At 49.9% G+C, this 22137-nt stretch overlaps 1 protein-coding gene across 7 annotated transcripts in view; it reads right to left on the bottom strand.

The window, feature by feature from the left end:
* Window positions 1–4578: 4578 nt before the first annotated feature.
* Window positions 4579–22137, bottom strand: part of RPS6KA2 (ribosomal protein S6 kinase A2) — a 344859-nt gene continuing 327300 nt past the window's right edge. For all 7 annotated transcript variants that reach the window (XM_077899684.1, XM_077899685.1, XM_077899688.1 and 4 more), the window contains 6 exons: window positions 20899–21057; window positions 18847–19008; window positions 15942–16018; window positions 14102–14219; window positions 9491–9628; window positions 4579–7978 (listed from right to left, as the gene is read on the bottom strand). In XM_077899684.1, the coding sequence (XP_077755810.1) occupies window positions 7853–7978; window positions 9491–9628; window positions 14102–14219; window positions 15942–16018; window positions 18847–19008; window positions 20899–21057 (780 nt within the window). In that variant the 3' untranslated portion in view covers window positions 4579–7852. The remainder of the gene's footprint in view (window positions 7979–9490; window positions 9629–14101; window positions 14220–15941; window positions 16019–18846; window positions 19009–20898; window positions 21058–22137) is intronic.

Raw genomic sequence — 22137 nt, forward strand, 5'->3', positions numbered from 1 at the left:
TCGGAATAGGAAGAGCACACTCGCGATCCCTGGGTGGCACAGCGGTTTGGCGCCTGCCTTTTGCCCAGGGCACGATCCTGGAGACCCGGGATCAAATCCCACGTCGGGCTCCCGGTGCATGGAGCCTGCTTCTCCCTCTGCCTGTGTCTCTGCCTCTCTCTCTCTGTGTGACTATCATAAATAAAAAAAAAAAAAAAAAAAAAAAAAAAAAAAAAAAAAAAAGGAAGAGCACACTCTCAGGCATGTCCCAGGCAGGGGGGACATGGGTGCACCAAAGCCAAGTTCCCTGCAATGCTTACTGGCTATAGTACAGGCTCTTTGAGGAGCGACAGGGTCTGGAGGAGGTTTTATGGACACATTGCCTGAGCCGGCATGAAAAGGACAGGCAGGATTTTGTTTGCTGGAAGTGCCCCGATAATGGTAAGAAACACTTGTGACCAACATCGCACCCAAACCTGCCTATAGCACTTGGCACCAAGGAGCCGAGCAGGAGACGACTGCTTCTCTTTCTGCCTGTGTCTCTGCCTCTCTCTCTGTGTCTCTCATGAATAAATAAATAAAATCTTTGAAAAAAAAAATCTCTTCCTTAGTCTGAATATTTACCTTTTCCACTGCATTTAGGACTAATCCCAATACCTGATGGGTGGAGTTTCTTTGTCCATAGTTTGAAATGATAGAGGAGCCAAGTTTGAGCACAGCAGAGGGGAGCATAAATAGTGCTGGAGGCGCATGTGGTGAGCGCAGCAAAGCAAACACACGTGTCCAGTCACCTGTTGTACACCCGAAACCGACATGACACCGTGTGTCAGCTGCGCTGCAGTAAAACTGAAGCCAAGTTCCAAGCCTGCGGTTTTGACTCAGCTCTGTGTGATCCAGGCCTCCAATTTCACCATCTCAACCTCGGTCCAGAGCAGAACCGCAGGAGAGCTGAGCTCAGGCAGTGAACTGGTGGTGTCCCCATTCCTGCAGGAAAGAAAAATGTATGGATACATTTCACGGGAAAACACTGCAACTAAGGGAATGCACCGCCAACAGTGATGCTTCTGAGCTACCACAGTTATCATTTAGAAAATGAGGTTTTCTTGCCAAAGAAGCTCAAGTGTGATTAAGAACAACACATGGGAAATTGTTTCTGTGCCAGATACTTGTTTGATGTTTGTCCTCATCACAGCAAAGTGACAAACATATACCCAAATGGGACACATGTCAGCTCTGGGTGCTTTTGATTCTAGATCCTGAATTATAGCCATTAATGGGGAATAAATTAAATCAACCTTGAAATTCATAAGCTCTGCATTGAGAGACTGGTAATACCTGTTGCTGAGAAGAACCAGTAAATCCCTTTTTTTTTTTTTTTAAAGTAGATTCCATGCCCAGCATAGAGCCCAACATAGAACTCGAACTCATGACCCTGAAATCAAGACCTGAGCTGAGATCAGGAGTCTGACATTTAACATGCTGAGATACCCAGGTGCCCCCAAAACTGGCAAATCTTCAGGATTGGTTTGTGCCTTGACTGCCCTTCCTGAATAGGGCAGCAACTCCCTTGCTGTGCTCTGCTCTTGCACAGCGCTGGTGTGTGGAGCCTACCACGTCTTACTGTTCTCTCTCCCTCTGCCTGGAGATTGCCTTCACCAGGGGAGGGCTCTGCTTTGCTGCAGCCACATCTCTAACTCCTGGGCGTGGGGTCTGTGCTTAACAAATGTTTTTTGATTTACTGAATCTTTGCCCTGACGGATCATCTCATTTGGTCTGATTTTTCATGCGACTACGAATTTATGTGACTCTGTAGAAACACTGGCAAACTGAAAATACATGAGGTTGTACTTACGTGAAGGAAGCTCTGGACCTGAGTGAGGCCAAGCAAGGTGAGCGGTGGGATGGGGGAGGTGCGGGAGTGGGTGCGGGGATGGAGACAGGGTGGGAGGCGGGCGCACATCCACACACCCCAGAGGCAGAGCTGCACCTGACCCAGGGCCTCTGACCCTGGTTCAGTCAGAGGTACTTCGGGATCCACTTTTGCAAATGAAGTTTGTTCGTTTTACCTAGAAGGTTGCAGGCCAGACAAAACCTCAGGGTTTGCTGGGGCGGAGATGCAGGTGGCCCTGGGGCTATGCTGAGAGCCAGGAGCCAGGCCTGTGGCTCCTGCGTGTCACTTGGTTCCAGCACCTGGGAAGTACATGTGGCTATTGGCCTGGGTTGGCCGAATTTGAGAATATATGCACAGTATTTTGCACAAAAAAGTGTCTGGAGGACCATTTTAAGCCTTACAAAAGATGGATATTTATACCCTCAGATGCATTTGTGATTGCGAGGTAGGAGGATGTCCCCAGGAGATAAAAACAGCAGAAGATACACAAACCTAGCTCTTCTGCCTGTTGGTAGGCTCCTGGATGACCCTTGTTCAGCATTTCAGGGCAACAAGGAACAGAGCCACCGGGCGTGGGAGGTGAATCTCCACGGGACTTGCATTTCTGTGCGTGTGTGAGCAGTTACTGGACGGTTTTCTCAAGGACGTTTGCCTGGGTGATGGCCCAAGAAGATAGAGACAGTGTCCCCCTCGGGGGCAAAGGGTGGCCAGCCCTTGTACAAGTGACTGGGGTTTCTCAAGCCAGGTGCCCCACTGTGACCCAGCTGGCTGTACGTGCCAGTCTCTGTCACCAAGGAAGACCTGAGGGCGAGGGGAACCGGTGTGTACCAGGCGCGTGCTGTTTGCTGCAGGCTCTGACCCCAAGTGTCATGTTTATCTGCACCCACGAGACTGTGCCAGGCTGATTTGTTAGCAAAGCATCTGAATCTTCCTCCACCGAAACACACACACAAGCTGAAGACTGTAAGCAGATCTACGCTTGCCCTATGTGGTGTGTAGACAGAAGAATGGGCCCTTAAAAGATGCCATGTCCTGGTCCCCAGAACCCGTGAGTGTGTCAGGTGACGTAGAGGCAGAGTTCAGGCTGCTTATCAGCTGACCCCGAAATAGGAAGAGTATCCTGGAGTATCTAGGGGCACCAATGTCACCTCAAGGGTCCTGGAAGTAGGAGAGGAGGAGAGGAGTTGGATGGGGTGAGAATATGGGGCTCAATCTCCTGTGGCTGACTCTGAGGATAGAGGAAGGGCCAGGAGCTCAGGAATGCAGGGCTCAGACTGTCCTTGAAGCCCCCGAAAAATGCAGTCCTAGTATATGTGCTGCAGAAGCTGGGATCCCTGGGTGGCACAGCGGTTTGGCGTGATCCTGGAGACCCAGGATCGAATCCCACATCGGGCTCCCGGTGCATGGAGCCTGCTTCTCCCTCTGCCTATGTCTCTGTCCCTCTCTCTCTCTGTGTGACTATCATAAATAAATAAAATAAAAATTAAAAAAAATAAATTAATTAAATCTTTAAAAAAAAAAAAAAAAAAAAAGAAGCTAGCACACCGAAAAATGCAGTCCTGCTGACACCTTGACTTTAGCCCCCAAACCTACCTGGGACTTCCGACCTCCTGAGCTGTGACTTGAGGGATTGCCATCTCACCACCAGGCGTGTGCCATGGGGTCTGTAACATGGGATAGGGGCGCTGCTGGCTGCAGACATTCCCCCCTGTAGCTGGGGGCACCTTGCATTTCCTGTTGGCTCTGGGAGCTTTTGACACCCCCACCTGTGCAGTGAGCCTGAAGGGTTTCTGGAAGAAATTCCCCACACTCTGCTGGGGGAGCAGCCCAGAAATTGGTGGCAGAAAGGTGAATGTGTGTCTCTCACTCGTGGCCACTCAGGAACTGACCAAATAGGAAGAAATTAGGTTGGAGAGCTGAAGACCAAGTGTAGCTTCTTGTTTTATTTCTGTATAAAGAGGAGATGGGCATGAGGACGTCAGGTGGCCGTGCACAGAACGAGATATGGCAGGGACAGCCTCCAGCAGCCCACCCTGGGTCACCTGCTTCACTGCCGACACAGCATCCCCTGTCTCCTGCCAGCGCCCATCCCATCACGTGGCCTGGCTCCATGCAGAGTGCACACACATACACAGGAACATGCATGTACACCACACACACGTGCACATATGGAACCACACATATGCATACACACATGCGTGTACAAGGCATACACAAACACACAACACACACAGGTGCATGTACACATGTGCACACACACTACACAGGCCACATAAGATACACAATATACCACACATACACGTGTACATGTGTAACCACTCACATCCCACACATGCAGGTACACACAGGCACACAACACACACCACAGAGATGCACGCATATGCTCACACCACTCATGTACAGGAATATGCACATACTGCACAGGCATGCACATGTGCACACACATGTTCATACGCTACACAATGCACATGTGCATGCATTCACACGCAAGCCACACATGCATGCAAAGCCCCAGCATGCCCACGCACACGCACACAGCTCTCGATGTGGAGTGGATGGCCGTGCTGTCCCAGCTTCCCTATGACGATGCCACCTTCCAGCAGCCCGAGGACAGAGCGAGGGACGGGGGGAAAGTAAGATGCTTGTCTGCAGACTATCATTGGCAACAACATAGAAAGTCCAAAAATTATTGTTATCCTAGAAAAATATTACACTTCATAAAACCCATGTTTATTCCAAAAAAATCTATTCAGAAAGTCTGGAAAGCGTAATAAATATCTGTATAGTGGCCGCCCATCTCAAACATAAAATACAAAGCGTGAACATAAGAATGACCTGTAAACACAAATGCGGGCTTGTAAACAAAGTGCTGAGTCGGGATCTGGGTGGAAAGCGGGCTCCCCGTGGGCGATGGCGGTGGCGAGTTCGAGTATCCCACGTTCTTCCGAGCTCTGCGAAGCCGCGCTGGACGCTCCTCCAGTCTCCTCACCACCCAGGGGCCTGCGGTGTCCTTCTCCATTCTTGAATTTTAAGGACTCTTGGAGAGGTGAAGGGCGACAAAACCATCGGGAAAGAAAAACAGAGTGCAAATCAAGTTCGTCATGTGCTTGAGAGGATCAGTCAGGCGTGAGGCAGAAGTCCCAACGTGCGGCTTTGGGGGTAACACCATTTATGAACAATACTGGCTAACATTAAGTACTATTATCACTGAAAACGCTGGACAGTCTTCCAAGCATCAACACACACGGAGTTAAAGTCACGGACAACCTGACCTAAGGACACAGGTGAAGTCTCACTCTTGCCCAAATTTGACTTGGGGGCGGCATGTGTGGGGGGCTCACCCGGATGGGGCGAGCCAGGTGTTTCCATCAAACAGGGGGGCGGGCAGGTGGGGAGGAGACCGCAGGGAGTTCCTTGGGGGGAGCTCCCGGGCTCGGTTTTCTAATGACAAAGTCCATGGACTATGATCCAGAGGGGGGTGGTTCCCCGTGTTTCCAGGGGCAGCGATCTGACTTTCCGGGCACTCTGGCTGCTTGTGTGAAGCCCCCAGGGTGCTCTGGGCTGGGGTAGGGGGTTGGGGTGGGGGGTGCCCTGCACTGGGGAAGCGAAACGAGAATAGCCCCTTCCTTCACCCAGGACTGCTGCTGAGGACGCACAGCCAGGCCGTGCCACTCAGGAATGGGCAGCTCAGTTTCAATTGTGATACTGACTTCTCTAGGCTGACTTTCTGGAAGGGTTTCAAGTATCACCGTGTTCTGGATCAGGTGAGAGAGCAGAGGTATTGTACAGACATTCAAGTAGACTTGGTTCAGCAGGGCAGGTGCCAGCGGTGTCTCTGCCGCCGCCACTGCACGCCGGCCCTTCGCCAAGGGCACAGCATGGTGCCAGGTGAGCCCCGGGTGGCTCTGTGGCTCTCGGAGTGTGCAAGGTGGGGCTGCGTGCATGGGGGCACTGCAAAAGGTGACGAGCAGAAGCCGTGGCGGAGAGCACAGGCTGGCCCCTCTCTCTGCCTGCTCCTGGGCTCCTTCCCTGGGGCCTGCAATACTCTGCACTCAGACTTTCCACGAACAAACCACCTGCCGGGTGGCACACCTGGGCCCCGTGAGCGCGGGGCAGAGCAGTGGCCCCATGGCAGACAGAAGGTACAATGACCTCTGTTGGTTCCCAGGAGGGCAAACCCGCGACCTAAGGGCTATCCAGTTTTTCCTAAGCTACTACTAAGAGATAAAATAATTCAGACCTAAAGCAAAACTATTGTGAACCAAGGCTTTGTGGCTTTGGGGAGAAGCATTTTCTATTGAGAAAGTGTGAAAGATGCCTACGGAAGCTTTGTAGGAAACTGGCTCATGAACCTGCCCCCACCTTTACGTCTCTGGGGAGAAAGGCTCACAGAATAATGAAAGCTTCTGAAATAAGTTTACATTTTAAGGTCTGAAAACAACCGGACCCAGCTAAGGAGTTTTAACAGAATGTGGCATGTTGCTTTTTTGTCTTTTTGAAGTGGTATGGTTGGTTGAGATGGGGGATGAAGGGAACAAGGACTTATGTCTTCTTAGTGAGACCTGGCTGAGGACCACAGGTGCCCCGCATCCAGCCGAGGGCAGTGGGGCATCCTGGGCTGGCTTGGGGGCACCGGCGATGGGGCCGGCAGGAGGACACGGGGGAGGGGGGGGCACATGCGCTCTCCCCTCTGGCCTGGGCAGCGGCACTGAGGCTGTCCCGGTTTTATTTAAGGAGGAACGCACAGGCCCCCCCCTCGGCACCACGCCCACCGCTGTGCACGTGTCCCCTCCCCTATGCATGCGCCCCCTCCCGTGGGCACGCGTCCCTCCTGCGTGCACACACGCACCCCAAGGGAAACATTAAATGTCACTGCAACATCAGGTGAAAAACAGAAACACAAATGTAACACAAAAGCACAGCTTCTACAAAGTGCATCCCTACCCTGGGGAACCCATCTTTCAGCTCCCCTCTGGGCCCCAGGGGCAGCCGGGCCTCCCGGCCCCCTCCTGGCTCCAGCAGGACCGAGCACACCTAGAAGGGAGGAACAGAGCTCCGGGTGCCAACGCTCACGGATCTCCCGGGGGACAGAGAGGGAAGGCAAGCACAGCGAATCCACTGCTTTGGGAGAGCACAGAGCCTGACCTGGGGTCGCGGGGCCGGTGTCAGGCCCAGTGCTCTTGCGCTTGCTCTCTCTCTCTCAGAAGCTGGGGCGACCTTTCTTGGCTGGAGCCAGGGCAGGAGCCTGGACCCCCCAGCCCCGCAGCCCCAGCCATGGAGGGACAAGGACACAGGGCGGGGGACACAGGCCATGGCTGGCTTGTCCCCAGAGGCATGCGGATCTTATGAGAGGAGGTTCCCATGGCAAAGGTGACACCTGCTAGTCCTGGGCTCTTCCCTCATTCGGGTCTGTGACCCTGAGAGAACACCCAGCACCTCAATCAGAGAGGAAGGGCAATGGATGAGGGCTCTTTGGATCATTTGGAGGGGACCTGGCATCTACCCCTGGGTGCCATCCGCAGACCCCATCATTCTGGCCACCCCAGAACCGCAGAGGCCAGCCCCTCCTGGGAGGCTGTGCCATGAAGGGTCAGTGCGCTGCCCACCCTAATAACTAGGACGCGTGTGCGGAAATCTGACCCAGTTACTGGCTTTATCATTGGAAAAAATATCTCTCTATATAAATATAAGCCATGATCGTAAAAGACCTCCAGAGTCTGAAGGAACCCTACAGGCCTTGGGCATGGTGGTGTGCGCTGCAATGAGCCCGTCTGGCTTTGCTCGGGGTAAGGAGGCAGCGAGGTTGGCACAGCGAGGCGTTGGGAGGTCACCGGTCTGGATCCGATCCAGGCTGAACAAGAAAACGTGGAATGAGCGGAGGCAGCCGAGCCTTGCGGTCGGGCAGTGGTCACCCCGGCGGTGCCCGAGACGGGGGCCCAGGCTGGCACCGAGGACCCAGGATGCTCTGCGGGGCCTGCTCCACTATAGCCTGGTGGACGTGAGTCTCTTCATGCCCCTGCGCTGAGCCAGGTTGGACGACAGCACCGGCTCCAGCCGTGGGGCCTGCGGAGTTCTGTTCAGAGCAAAGTAGGTGGCGGCCATGGCACCCTGCGGAGGGAAGGGAGAGGGCAGGTGACCCGGGCGCCCACCCAGTCCTGAGCGGGGACCTCTCCCAGCCATAGTCCCTGGCGCGCAGCGGGGAGGTACCTCGTCCTGCAGGCCTCGGGGGGAGGAGTGCCATGAGCTCACCATGCCCAGAATGCTTGGGGGCCTCATAAATGACAGTACTTTCGTTCTATTACCGTGTCCCTCTACATCCAACACCAGCCTTCAGTTGTGCTTATAACTTGGGGTATTTCAGATCCGCATGGAGCCTCAGGATGAGGTTGTAGGACCCGTGCCCTGTGGTGCGTTGCCACACTAGCTGGATTTTAGAGGACCGATTTTACCCTCAAAGGACTGACCCTAAGACCTGGGAGTGGTGCGGCTTCAGTCCTTCTGCACAAAGCTCCAAGCAGCCTCCACCAAGCATGTGAGGCAAAACCTACTTGTTCCCATTGTGTAGACCCCCCCCAGTCCTCGGAATGTCTGTCAATCTGTCTGGATTGTATAGTAGAGTGCCAGTGTATCACGACTGAGGTGGCCAGAAACAATCGCCTTGCCATCGTTAGGTTTGATGACACCTGGCTTCAGCGACTCTATTAATACTTGTACTGCAAGGTCAGAAATTGCAAAGCTGGGATCACCAGATGGCAAGGGTCTACACAGAGATCCATTAATTTAATGGGCAGCTCTTCTGTAGGTTAAGACCTATTGATCCCTGGGATCATCGATGCTGCTGCGTCCTGATCTTTGTTCCCTCTGCAGGGTCCCAGGGTGTCAGGATGCACTAGTTTAAGAGGTGTAGCTGGATGGCACATTGCCTGAGCTCTGGGACACGTCTCAGAAAAACTAAGTAAGGCAGTGGTGGCTTAGGGTAGGGGATGGCAGACCGGAGTCCTCAGCCCAGCCCCGTGCCCCTGCTCCTGGAGACACACTTTTACTGTGTCACAGCAGCACCTGGCCACTTGCATATTATCTGGAGGTGTTTCTGTGCTACAGGAGGAGATTCAAGGAGCAGTGACAGAGATCACTGCTCGGGAAGCCCACAGCGTTTACAGTCTGGCTTTTACAGAGACGTCTGTAGACCTCTGCTCTAGAACGGAGGGCTTTGATCCCTGACACATGCAGGACTCCCTCCACCTCTCTCTCTCTCCCTCTCTCACTGCCTCCCTCTCTGCCACTCTCCAACCCCATCTGTCTGTCTGTCTCTGTCTTCTTCTGTGTCTGTCTCTGTTCCACACGCATGCATGTGCGTGACACACACACACACACACACACACACACAGCTTCAATTGTTAACAGATGTTGTAACTCATTCAGAGTTTTGTGTGTGATTGCTTGCATGGGAAGAAATGTGTAAAAGCAAATAAATTAGGGGGATACCCATTCCTGCCTCTTACTGGTTCCCTATCTGGTTCCTACACTGTGATTTCTTTAGGTTAATTGGAAAGAGATCATGGCAACTTTCCTGCCCCCCGCACCCCACACCATCTTGCTCTCATGACGACACGTCCGCACCTTCACCAGGTGGACGTCTTGTCGGCTGAGCTGGTTTTGCGACAGGTACTCTCTGTTCACAATCCACGGGTGTTTCAGGACTTGAACCGCCGTCAGGCGCTGATGAGGATCCACATGGAGCATCTTGGACACGACGTCCTACGAGGGAAGACAACAGAAGCTGGTTCAAAGAGTCTCCTGAATAACATTCCTTCATTCCCTCTCATGGCAAAACCTCACCACTCTTCTGACTGATTCTCTGCATTTTGGGGCCAAATGTTTACTTTCAGCTTTAAAAGTAAGTGAATGATTTTTGAATTTTAATTATCATCGCCTTGGTGGCTCACTCCAGGCTTTTATTGTATTAAAGATCTTACATGTAAAGAGAAATTGAATATAGAAATGTTGAATGGTGCATGTAATTTACTGAACTGCTACTTTAGTAAAAATGCTATCCTTCCAAGCGGAGAAACTAAGTAACGACTGTCCCACAGATACAAACCAGTTATGACAATGGATGTAGTGACATTTTTGTTAGCACTGCCCACAAACATTTGCTACGAATCATCATCAGCCACAGAGCTGTCCATCTGTAACCACTACGTAGGTCAAATGGCTAATGTCCAACAGGGTGATTTTCTTTTTTTTTTTTTTTTTAAGATTCTTTTTTTTTTTTTTTAGGTTTTATTTATTCATTCATGAGAGACACAACACACACAGAGAGACAGAAACACAGAGGGAGAAGCAGGCTCTCCGGAGGGACCCCATATGGGACTCAATCCCAAGACCCTGGGATCACACCCTGAGCCTAAGGCAGACGCTCAAACACTGAGCCAGCCACCTAGGTGCCCCAGGGTGATTTTCTTTTCTTTCTTTTTTTTTTAAATAAAATAATTTTTTATTGGTGTTCAATTTACCAACATACAGAATAACACCCAGTGCTCATCCCGTCAAGTGCCCCCCTCAATGCCCGTCACCCATTCACCCCCACCCCCCGCCCTCCTCCCCTTCTACCACCCCTAGTTCGTTTCCCAGAGTTAGGAGTCTTTATGTTCTGTCTCCCTTTCTGATATTTCCCACACATTTCTTCTCCCTTCCCTTATATTCCCTTTCACTATTATTTATATTCCTCAAATGAATGAGAACATACACTGTTTGTCCTTCTCCGACTGACTTACTTCACTCAGCATAATACCCTCCAGTTCCATCCACGTTGAAGCAAATGGTGGGTATTTGTCGTTTCTAATGGCTGAGTAATGGGTGATTTTCTTATTTGAGTCTAACATAATAACAATAAAGATTCCTACAACTGGCTCAAAGACAAAGCTCCACCTCACATATTCACACATTGCACTACACGTATTTGCATGTGCGCGCACACACACACACACATGCGTGAGGCACCTGTTTTCAAGAGCCATCGGGCTTGTCCCTGAAGGAAAGAGAGCCAATATCACTGTCCCTGTTTTGCAGAAGACGTTGACATTGATAGTGATCAAACGAGTGGCCAAAGAAGAGCCATGATGAGAATCCATGCCTTCCTGCTCGCTTGCCCACCTTTCCCTGGTATTCCCACAACATTTCACAGGGAAATAAGGGAGTTAGTGTCTGTACATAGTATGACGATGGCGGACTCGACAGAATTTCTGGTCATAAACCACAACAGAGAAATACTATAGACTAATCCAATATCCTTTTTAAAATAAAGAAATCTGGGACGCCTGGGTGGCTCAGTGGTTGAGCATCTGTCTTCAGCTCAGGGTGTGATCCCGGGATCCAGGATCAAGTCCCACGTCGGGCTCCCTGCATGGAGCCTGCTCCTCCCTCTGCCTGTGTCTCTGCCTCTCTCTCTGTGCCTCTTGACAATAAATAAATAAAATCTTAAAAAAATAAAATAAAGAAATCCAATGCCTTTTAATGTTTGGTAGCACTGATCTTGGTAACTTCTTGAAACAAATACCCCCTGGAAGCAGTATGGTTCCCATTTTCCCATTTCCAGGTGTAAAGCTGAAAGCAGAGAGACCTGTATTGTTTGCTCAAGATCTCACAGTAAAGCAATGTTTCTAGGCGGGACATGCAGGATGTGCAGTGACAACCCCATGGATCCACAGGCTGTGTCTGATTTTGGAGGACTGGAGGTTTTGTCATATGTTTGGTGAACACAGAGAGGGGAAAAGGCATGGGGCAGGTGAGGCTGAAGATATGGTGCTGACAGGGCAGGAAGAAGTCGTCAAGGTCCCAGGAGGCAGTGAAGCCCTCTGCCGGCAGCAGCAATCCTGATACTTGACTACTTTCCTGACACCTTCCTCCTGGCTCTCACTCCCACTTCTAAGGTCACCTCACAAAGAAATGTGGTTTATGACCAGAAAATTAGATGGTGGGTCTCATCCAATCCAGCACCTGAGTCCTGGTCTATACTCATTTGAGACTGAGTGGGTGGATGGCAACACTGGGAGTGTCAGGGTCTGACACACGGGAAGTGCTCACTAAATGCCAGCTGCCTTCTCTGCCATCACCTCTGTCATGACCTCCATCATCACCTCTGCACCTCCTCCACCAACCCCTCTGTTATCTCTTCCACCATCTCTTCTACCATCATCTCTATCTTCTCCATCATGCCCTCTGTCATCTCCTCCATCATTTTCTCTACTGTCTCTTCCATATCTCTTCTATCATCTTCTCTACCATACCCTCCGCTATCTCCTCCACCATCTTCTCCACCAACACCTCTAACATGATCTCCATTATCACTTCCACCATCACCTCTGCCACCTCCTCCACCATCCCCTGCCTTCTCCTCCATCATCTTCTCCATCATCACTTCCACCATCACCTCCAGTGTCATCTCCTCCATCTCTACCATCACCTCAACTATCATGTCTACCATCTTCTCCCTCATTCCCTCTGCCGCCTCCTACACCATCTTGTACAGCATCTCCATTAACCATCACCTCCATTAACACTTTTACCATCACCTCCACCATCTCCTCCACCATCTCTTCTACCATCACCTCCACCATCAACTCTATCATCTCCCTTTGCCATCTGCTCCATCATCTTCTCCACCATCCCCTCTGCTATTTCTGTATGAGGTCACACAGTGATGATGATGGCGGCACTAGATTCAGAACCCTAGATGGTCTACTCCTCTGTCACATTTTATAGTAACACAGGAAATAGACTGTTGATGCTGCTTCATACTAGTGGTTATGTTATCATTTACTATTTAACTAGAGAGGAATTGATGATCTCAACTGAAAAAGATTAAGCTTGATGTTTCTTTAAACAAAGTTTGTCACAAATAGTGAAGCACAGGGAAGCCCCATTGTCAAGTGTTATTTTTTTTTAAAGATTTTACTTATATATTCATGAGAAATGCACACACACACAGAGGTAGAGACATAGACAGAGGGAGAAGCATGCTCCTCGCAGGGAGCCCAATGTGGGGCTTGATCCCTGGACCCAGGATCATGCCTTGAGCCAAAGGCAGACACTCAACTGCTGAGCCACCCGGGTGTCCCACAAAGTGTTTTAAATAAATACACCTTTGTTCCAGAGTTCTCCTTGATCCATCTGTGATCATTCAGGGCACTCAGTCTGCAACATCACTAAAAGTGTGATGGTTAATTTTATGTGTCAACTTGGTGAAGCCACAGTCTCCAGTGTGTGGCCAAACACCAGTCCAGGTGTGGCTGTGAAAGTCTTATTTAGAGGAGATTCACATTGAAATCAGTCAACTTGGAGGAAAGCAGATGACCCTCCATGATGTTGGTGGTCTCATCCAATCAGATGGAAGCCTTAAGATAAAAAAGACTGAGGTTTCCCGAGGAAAAGGGAAGTCTGCCAGCGATGGGCTTTGAACTCAAGCTACAATGCCACTCTTCCCTGAGTTTGCCACCCACTGACCTATTCTGTAGATGTTACACTCATCAGCCTCCACAGTCTCATGAACTGATTTTTTTTTTTTTTTTAAGATTTCATTTATTTATTCATGAGAGACACGCAGAGAGACGGGGGCAGAGACACAGGCAGAGGGAGAAGCAGGCTCCATGCAGGGAGCCCGACGTGGGACTCGATCCGGTCTCCAGGATTAGGCCCTGAGCTGAAGGCGTTGCTAAATCACTGAGCCACCAGGCTGCCCTCGTGAACTGATTCTTAAAATAAATCTTTCTCTCTCTGTATCTATCCACATCCTATTGGTTCTGTTTCTCTGGGGAACCCCAGTATATCAAGACTGTAGAGAATGTGAAAAGTGCTATAAGAATAGTTTTGCGGGATCCCTGGGTGGCGCAGCAGTTTAGCGCCTGCCTTTGGCCCAGGGCGCGATCCTGGAGACCCGGGATCGAATCCCACATCGGGCTCTCGGTGCATGGAGCCTGCTTCTCCCTCTGCCTATGTCTCTGCCTCTCTCTCTCTCTCTCTCTCTGTGACTATCATAAATAAAAAAATAATAATAAAAAAAAGAATAGTTTTGCAAAAAAAATTTTTTTTAAATTAACTAAAAAAAAAAAAATCTATGAGATAAAATACCCGAGTTATTTATATGAAAGGCATCCTCTAGCTTCCTCACAAATACAATGGTTAATACTGAATCTCCACACCTGAGAAGCAAGAGTGCTTGGAAACACTCACCTTTGCAGCATCTGAGATTGAGTCCCAGTTCCCTCCAGAAAGGGCATACTTCCCACTGCCAATCCGAGCCAAAATCTCCTCAGGAGTATCATCTGGTCCATTTGCAAACGGGGTAAATCTGCACAATGAGAGAATGCATGGTTACGAGCTGTCATTTTATGACCTACAGTAAAGTTTACAGCTTGATATTACCTCTCTTTTTGTTGCTGTTCATTTTTTTCTTTTAAGTAGGCTCTGTACTTAATGTGGAGCCCAATGTGGGGCTTGAACTCAAACCTGAGATCAAAACCTGAGCAAGATCAAGAGCTGGACACTCAACCGACTGAGCCACCCAGGTCCCCCTGCCTCTTTGCTGTTAAAAATAATAGCTCTTTCTTTGCCACTGTGCTCCAAATCCAGGATTTATGGGAAAGTGTCACTTATTTCTTATTCTTTGTCCATCTTCTTTACTTGCTCAATGCTGTATGTCAATAAGACAAGTGTACAAAACTCTGGGGACCCAAACATGAACATCCTTGGACTGTTTCTGGCTTCCCTGGTGACAGTGTATGATAGTGGTTTGCCCAGTCATTTGGTTTCCACAGTGAGACTGTGGTAAAATGGAGGAGAGCCTGAGATTTGAAGTCTGAGAGACCCACCAATAATTGGTTGATCTATTACCAACTCTGGTTCTCTGAAAAATTAATTTTTTAAGACTCAATTGCAAAATGGATGGAATAATGCACCCACAGGGATCTATATGGAGACATATAAGATGCCATCTGCATTTGCCCTACTGTGAGTTATCCTGTCACTTCCCAACATAAACCAGGGCATGTCGATACATGCCTTCCTAGAAAAAGAATTCTATGCAATCCTCACGGCACTTCTTTAGTGGCAAAATTTGTGATCTGAGGTTTCTGTACAGACAACGTGAGTATCAGGAGAATCACAGGGAAATCTAATGGTGTGACGTCAGGAAGGGCCGAGACGCCTTCCCTGCTACTGTGTCCTCAAGGCCCAGCCCCAGGCTCACGTGCCTGTGTTCTTTCACTACAGACACTGATCCTCACTTATTACAAGATGCCTCATTACAACCATAGAAAAAGTTGGCTGCTCCCATTAATTCTTGTGAGGGCATTTGCCCATTTTGCTCCAGTGAGCAGTACTGGATGGTCTAGAACTCCTTTTTTCTTCTATGCAAGTCCTTAATAAACTTAAAAACATAGGTCCCTGTGGGTTTCATAGGATCCTAGACCTTTAAGGCTGGAAACCACAAAGTGTCCTCTCCTCCTTCAAAAGTGAGGAAAGTGAGCCAATAAAGGTCAAGAAGTCCAGCCCAGAAGCGGAGCTGGGGAGGGGCAGACCTCAGATTGGGAGCAGATGTGCACACAGCGCACCCAACCCTCCAGCTGTACCACCACTGGCCGTCTCGTCTGATGGCCACAGAAGACAGTCACCTGCCTTCACCTGGCTGCCTTCCTTGAGGTGCTGTTTGACCAGGAAGCTTTCAGGAGTGCTTCTTAACTCAAGAGGATGTTTTTAAGAGATATCTTAAGGGGGTGGCATGATGCCAGGGAGAATGTGGACATGTGCTCAGAGGCTTGGGTTTTTGTGGATGAGCTAAAGTCTGTGTTCCAGTTTCCTAATTTTGGAGACACATTTTGAAGAAAGCACATGGCCAACTTTCTTAATCCTGGTCCCTAGCTGTCCTGAAAGGGCTAAGGAAGTGTTTACCCAAGACCTGGGGGGGGAGGTGGCTCCCCACCCTTGCACCAGGGCAGGGCTGAGACGCCTGCCCCATGATGTCTCGGGCAACCATGCCTTCGTGTGCTGACACCTATGGGACGGTGTGCATTACCCCGCCAGCATGGTGTATAAGAGGGTCCCCAAACTCCAGATGTCACATGCTGCATCGTAGCCTTGCCGCTTCAGGACCTGGAGGGGGGAAGCAGACAACAGATGAGCAACAGATGAGCACTTGGTGAAGAAAGTTCGAGTTCACCATGTGTTATTCTGATGAGACCATGAGCCGGGTCAGTGGGAACGGGGGACAATGTTTATTAACACAAAGTCAACTGTGATGCCCTATAGTAGGATTCCCCAAAGATCAGTGCATACGTGGGAACCACAGCTTTTGCTAGATATGTGACAGCTTGGAATCACTTAATTTTCAAGGCAGAATTTAAAAAAAATTATGGTAAAGTCTACATAGCATAAAATTTACCAACTTAATCAGTTTTAGGAGCACAGTTCAGTTACTCAACCATCCCCACCATCCATCTCCAGAACTCTTTCCTCTTGCTAAACTAAAACTGTCCCATTACACGGTCACTCCCCACATCCCTCCTGCAGCCCCTGGCTTCCACCCCCTCCTTCCATCTCTATGGATTTGACTGCTTTAGGGATCTCACATGAATTAATCATATAGTAATCACGCTTCTCTGTCTTGCTTATCAAACATAACAAACATAATGTTCTCAAGGCTCAACCATGTTGTACGTGGGACATAATTTCTTTCCTTTGTAAGGCTAACACTCCATTGTATGAATGCACCACATTTCGTTCTTCCATTCAGCTGTTGACAGACATGTGGGTTGCTTCCACCTTTTGGCTGTTGTGAATAATGCTGCTTTGCACGTGGGTGGGCAAATGTTTGTTCTTGTCTCTGCTTTCAATTCTGTTGGGTATTGGCATTACTGCATCACATGGTAATCCCATGTTTAGCTTTCTGAGGAATAGAAGAATTTTCTTGTGTCCCAGGATTATATACTTCAAGGGAGGGCAATCCTCTGATATATTTACAGTTGAATAACAATAAAGAAAGCAGCATAAAGACTCCTGGATACTGGATTTAGCTTTACTGGATTTAGGCAGGAGAGCTGTGTTTAATTTTCTGAGACACAAGGACAAGGATCCCAGCGTACTGTCTTTGTATCATTGACGCTGATGCTGTGCACTGTGGCGGCAGCGTGGTAGGTGGTCAGCCAACACAGGAAAATTAGCTGAATGTCCACTGTTGAATCCCATGTGTCACTAGAGGAGTGACCTTCAAAAGTCACTTGAACACATTGAACCTGTTTTTTTTTTTTTTAATCCATTAAGTGTGATGCCTAGCATCTACCTTGTGTACTTCATGTGGCATATGATGGTAAAAGTAAAAAATATTGGTAAGAGTGCTTTGTAAATGATAAAGTAATGTACTGATTTATTTTATAATTGCTAAAATAATATTATTAATATTACTAATGATCAAATAAGGCAATAACAGAGGCCTATAAGCAGATTATTTTAAAGGGGACCACAGGTAGCATCTGGGTAACCTAAAAGTAGCCTCGCAGTTTACCTGTGTAGGCTCCATGCCCAGCTGTATCTTGTTTCAGCACCCTGTTGTCTTCCTCACGACCACTGGCGGGGGCTACCTCACAGCTTGCAGACCCACTATGCTGTACCAGCGTGCTTTTTCTTCTTCTTCTTCTTCTTTTTTTTTTTAAAGCAGGCACAAGGGACGCCTGGGTGGCTCAGTGGTTGAACATCTGCCTTTGGCTCAGGGCGTGATCCTGGATCGAGTCCCACATTGGGCTCCCTGCATGGAGCCTGATTCTCCCTCTGCATGTGTCTCTGCCTCTATCTCTATGTATCTCATGAATAAATACATAAAATCTTAAAAAAAAATAAAGTAGGCTCCATGCTTAGCATGGAGCCCAACGTGGGGCTCGAACTCATGACCCTGAGATCACGATCTAAGCTGAGATCAAGGGTTGAACACCTTTCTCTTAGGACTTGCTGTGTGATTATTGGGCCCTCGCCAGGGCGGTTATGGTCCAGTTTCACCAATAGCTAGAAGGATCCACACAGAGTCCAATGTCTATTTTCCTTCCTGACCCCTCATCTCACCAGCCACGAGCCTGTCCAGTCCTATGAGCCTCTTGGATTTTGTTGCTTACTTAAAACATGAAATTGGGTTTGTCTTCATAAATGTATCAGTGACTTCAGAACCTAACAAAACCATCCCCAGGGAGCCTGAGACAAGTGTACAAGATTCTTGGAGTCTTGGGATGTGGGCCAAGAACCCTCACCTGCAGATCACTATGGGGCTTCTTATTAAATCTCATAGCATTTGGGGAGCCTGGGTGGCTTAGTCAGTGAAGTGTCGCCTTTGGCTCAGGTCATGATCTCAGGATCCTGGGATGGAGCCCCACATCGGGCTCCCTGCTCAGTGGGGAGTCTGCTTCTCCCACTCCCTCTGCCTTCTGCTCCCCCTGCTTGTGTCCCTCTCTCTCTCACTCTCAAATAAATAAATAAAATCTAAAAAAAAAAAAATCCCACAGTACTGGCTTGCTTCTACAGTGGAAATCAGTGTGGAGCAGAACTCTGGTACAAGAAGGATCCACAAACAGTCTCCCCGTCTGTGCAATTGTAGGTAGATTTCTAATCACAAGTGACACAGGTGACCTGTTAGCTCCCCTCTGGGTGGCATGAAAGACTACCTGCGTTATTTCTCAGTAACTCCTGGCAAATACGGGGATCTGGCCCAAATGGTCTACAATTTTATTTAAAAACATCACCATCAACAATTTTACAAATAGGAAAATAAAATGAGAAAATAACTGTGTTTGAGCAAGTTCAGTGGCTGGTTCTTTTCGGACTCATTTCTATGCCCTAACATCACTGCTGAACTAAATCAAGGCGACTCCAATGAACTAAACAATCCACCTCTTCCCTTGAGGTAGGAGAGGGCTTATCTGCCGCCTCAGACGTCTTACCTCCGGGGCAACGAAGTTTGCTGTGTAGCAGGGTGTCATCAACAGTCCGTTCTCAGCTCGGAGCTGCTTGGCAAACCCAAAGTCACAGATTCGGATGGATTCAGGGTTTCCAGACTCATCCATATACAGTATATTACTCGGCTTCAGGTCTCGATGAACCACCTGGAAAGGTAGCAGGTCCAGGTTGGAGCAGGGAAGGGAGAGGGGGATGCTTTCAGAAGATAAAGGTGGTTTTGTTGGAACAATGATTCTGAGCATGTCCTGCAGCTGGAAGCCAGTCAGCCTGGATGCTATATCCTTTAGGGGCCAGTCTTCCCTTCTCTCTTTCTCTCGCACTGACACTCTCGTAAGTGAGTAAGCAGCTACCCCAAGTGAAATAATTACATACAGGGAAACGGTGCACTGAGGTCAGGTGATGAGCATAAAAAGATTTCTAGAAATGAGTGTTTATGGTGTGCCTACGATGCTCCAGCACGATGAGGGGCTGGGCTCAGCACACAGCGAGGCAGACACGGAGCCTCCATCGTGGGGCATGTGACCAGTGCACAGGGCTCAAGCGATTCCTGGGAGCCCTATAGTTGCATGCACCTGGGCTGATGGAGGTGCAGGGTGCTCCAAGCACGAGGGACAGGGTCAGAGAAAGCTGTCCTGACACCTCAAGGCAAAGCAGCTATTGGGGGCACACAGCAATTTCTTCTGAAGGGGACAGAGGATGATTATAAGCACACACATGTGCCCCCCCACATCCTGGAACCTGCTCGTCTCCACTGTCCTGTTAAAACCCAGGGAGAGGAGGTAGGAGGGAAGGTGAGCAGATGCACGAGGGCACCCAGCTTGGTTTACAGAGGCCTCTAAGGCAGGGGAGCAGGAGAGTTTTGGGGCCAGGCCCATTACCTCTTTCATTAAATAGAAGCCAATCTAGAAAAACCATCATCATCATCCAAAAGGTTTTCCCTAGGGACGCCTGGGTGATTTAGCAGTTGAGCATCTGCCTTCAGCCCAGTGCATGATCCCGGGGTCCTGGGATCGAGTCCCACATGGGGCTCCCTGCATGGAGCCTGCTTCTCCCTCTGCCTGTGTCTCTGCCTCTCTTTGTGTCTCTCATGAATAAATAAATAAAAAAACAAAACAAAACAAAAGGTTTCTCCTAAAGTGACTGTTCTGGGAAGGTACTTCACACTCACAGACCATTGGGTGGCCACAGAAAGGGCCTGTGGTGCGGTCCTGCAGGGACATCGTCTGGTTGGAGCTGACTGCATCTTAACCCTGATGGATCTGGGAAACGAACTAGGGGTGGTAGAAGGGGAGGAGGGCGGGGGGTGGGAGTGAATGGGTGATGGGCACTGGGGGTTATTCTGTATGTTAGTAAATTGAACACCAATAAAAAATAAATTAAAAAAAAAAAAACAAAAAAACCCCTGATGGACCACATATGCAGAGCTGCCCAGGGAAGCACTGCCTGCTTCACGGGAGGTGCTGAGAGACTGGGACCAGAGACACAGCATGGGGCCTCACGGCCTGCTCCCTGCAGGCTGCCTGGGGCTGAGAGCATCAGGTCTGGGAGCAGAGAGCCAGGCTGGAGCCCGGGCTGTATCACACACTTGTGTGCAATCAGCCCTGGACGAGATCCCTAACTTTCTCGGCTCTAGTCTCTCAGTCTGTAAATGAGTCTCCCAGAACCTAGGACTGTGTAAAGGACGGCACGGAGCAGCGCCTGGAACCTGGTGAGGACCGTGGGAAAGCCAGCTCTCACCGCCACTGCCATCTGCAGCATTCCTCTGTGTTGGTTAAGGAGTTCGGTCTTAAATAGAGCAGGTGCTAAAAACTCCAACACTTCCCTTATCGAGCCCAAATATTTTCTCTCTAGACCTGGTCCAGGTAAACCTAATTTCTGTAGCTAGCTCCCGGGCACACTATGGGGGAGATGATCTCAGCCACGGGAGGGGCAGTTGTGATATGGAGGGAAGCCGGGGACAACTGGGGTTCCCGGCTCTGGAGCGCATGAACGCAGCCCGTGGGCCACAGGCTGCTCTGGGGGCGCGGCGGGCTCACCCCCTGGGAGTGGAGGTAGTCCATGGTCTTGGTAATGGTGCGCAGCACGTCGCTGGCCTCCCTCTCCGAGAAGTAGCGCTGCCGGAGGATGCGGTCCAGGAGCTCTCCGCCGCGCATCAGCTCCATCACCAGGTACACGAACTTCCCGTCGTCGTAGACCTGGTGGGGGGAGAGGGACATGCAGTCACCGTGGCCGCCCCCCTGCCCGCCGTGGGGGCAGAAGGGCAGCCCTGGGAGGGGCACAGGCCGGTGCAGAGGCCCGGGGCTCAGTGCCCCCTCCCGGTGTAAAAACAAGGCCCCGGGTGAAAAGAAGTGAATGAGTGTGGATGGCCGTTCCAGTCACAACCTGACGGGGCTCTTAGGGAAAACCAGCTTGCATAATCTGCTGCAAAGCAGGGGATGAGTCAGCGAGGCCAGGAGCTTGCAAGGGTGGGATTTTAGCTGAAACAAATCATCCCGATTCGGCCCCCTCTTGGCCGTGGAGACACTTAGAGGTGGGGCTGGGCTGTGCGCAGAGCACCGTGCTGCCGCCGTGGTTTCTCCAGAGCGGGGCGCTTCAGCCTTCAGTGTGCTCCCCCCTGGAGGGGGTCTCGTTAGCAGGCAGCGACCTGTCCAGCAGCCCCCAGGGGCCCTCCCTGCCGTGGCACGGTGGACGAGACTCGGAGCATCCGGAGCCCAGTCCAGGCAGGGAGGGGAGGCAGAGGCAGGCAGGACCTGCCACATTGCAGCCAAGCTTTTGTCTCAGAGAAGCAATGGAACTAAGAGCTTTGTTACACCACCTTCACTCTCATGAACTTAAAAAAAAAAAAAAAAACAAAAACCAACAGCCCCCCAACCCCTCTGCTCTGGCTCTTTTCATGACACGCTTATGTGGGCACCTGTCACCCTGCCCGCCAGTGCCCAGGTGCCAGAAGGACCTCGTGGACATGGGGCAGAGCACCCAAACATGAGTGATTTTTAGCTTACAAATTGGTGAGTTTCCAGAACAAATCACTAAAATCATTTGTCTGACCCTGAGCTGCAAGATGTAAAGTAGGTTTCGGTGTATTCATTTCCAATTTATGAACTCAAAAAAAAAACCAACGCTCTCTGCTGTTGAGAATGTACGTACGATGGCATCCTTGCCTCAGAATCACTCACCCCAACATGATAAATGTGGTTTGAAAAGCTTAGGAGGTTTTCAAATTAGCTGATTTCGGCTTGTGGATCTTAACATAGAAATCAACACCAAAATGGGCG

The sequence above is a fragment of the Canis aureus genome, chromosome 1 (genome assembly GCF_053574225.1).
Source record: "Canis aureus isolate CA01 chromosome 1, VMU_Caureus_v.1.0, whole genome shotgun sequence".
NCBI lineage: Eukaryota > Metazoa > Chordata > Mammalia > Carnivora > Canidae > Canis > Canis aureus.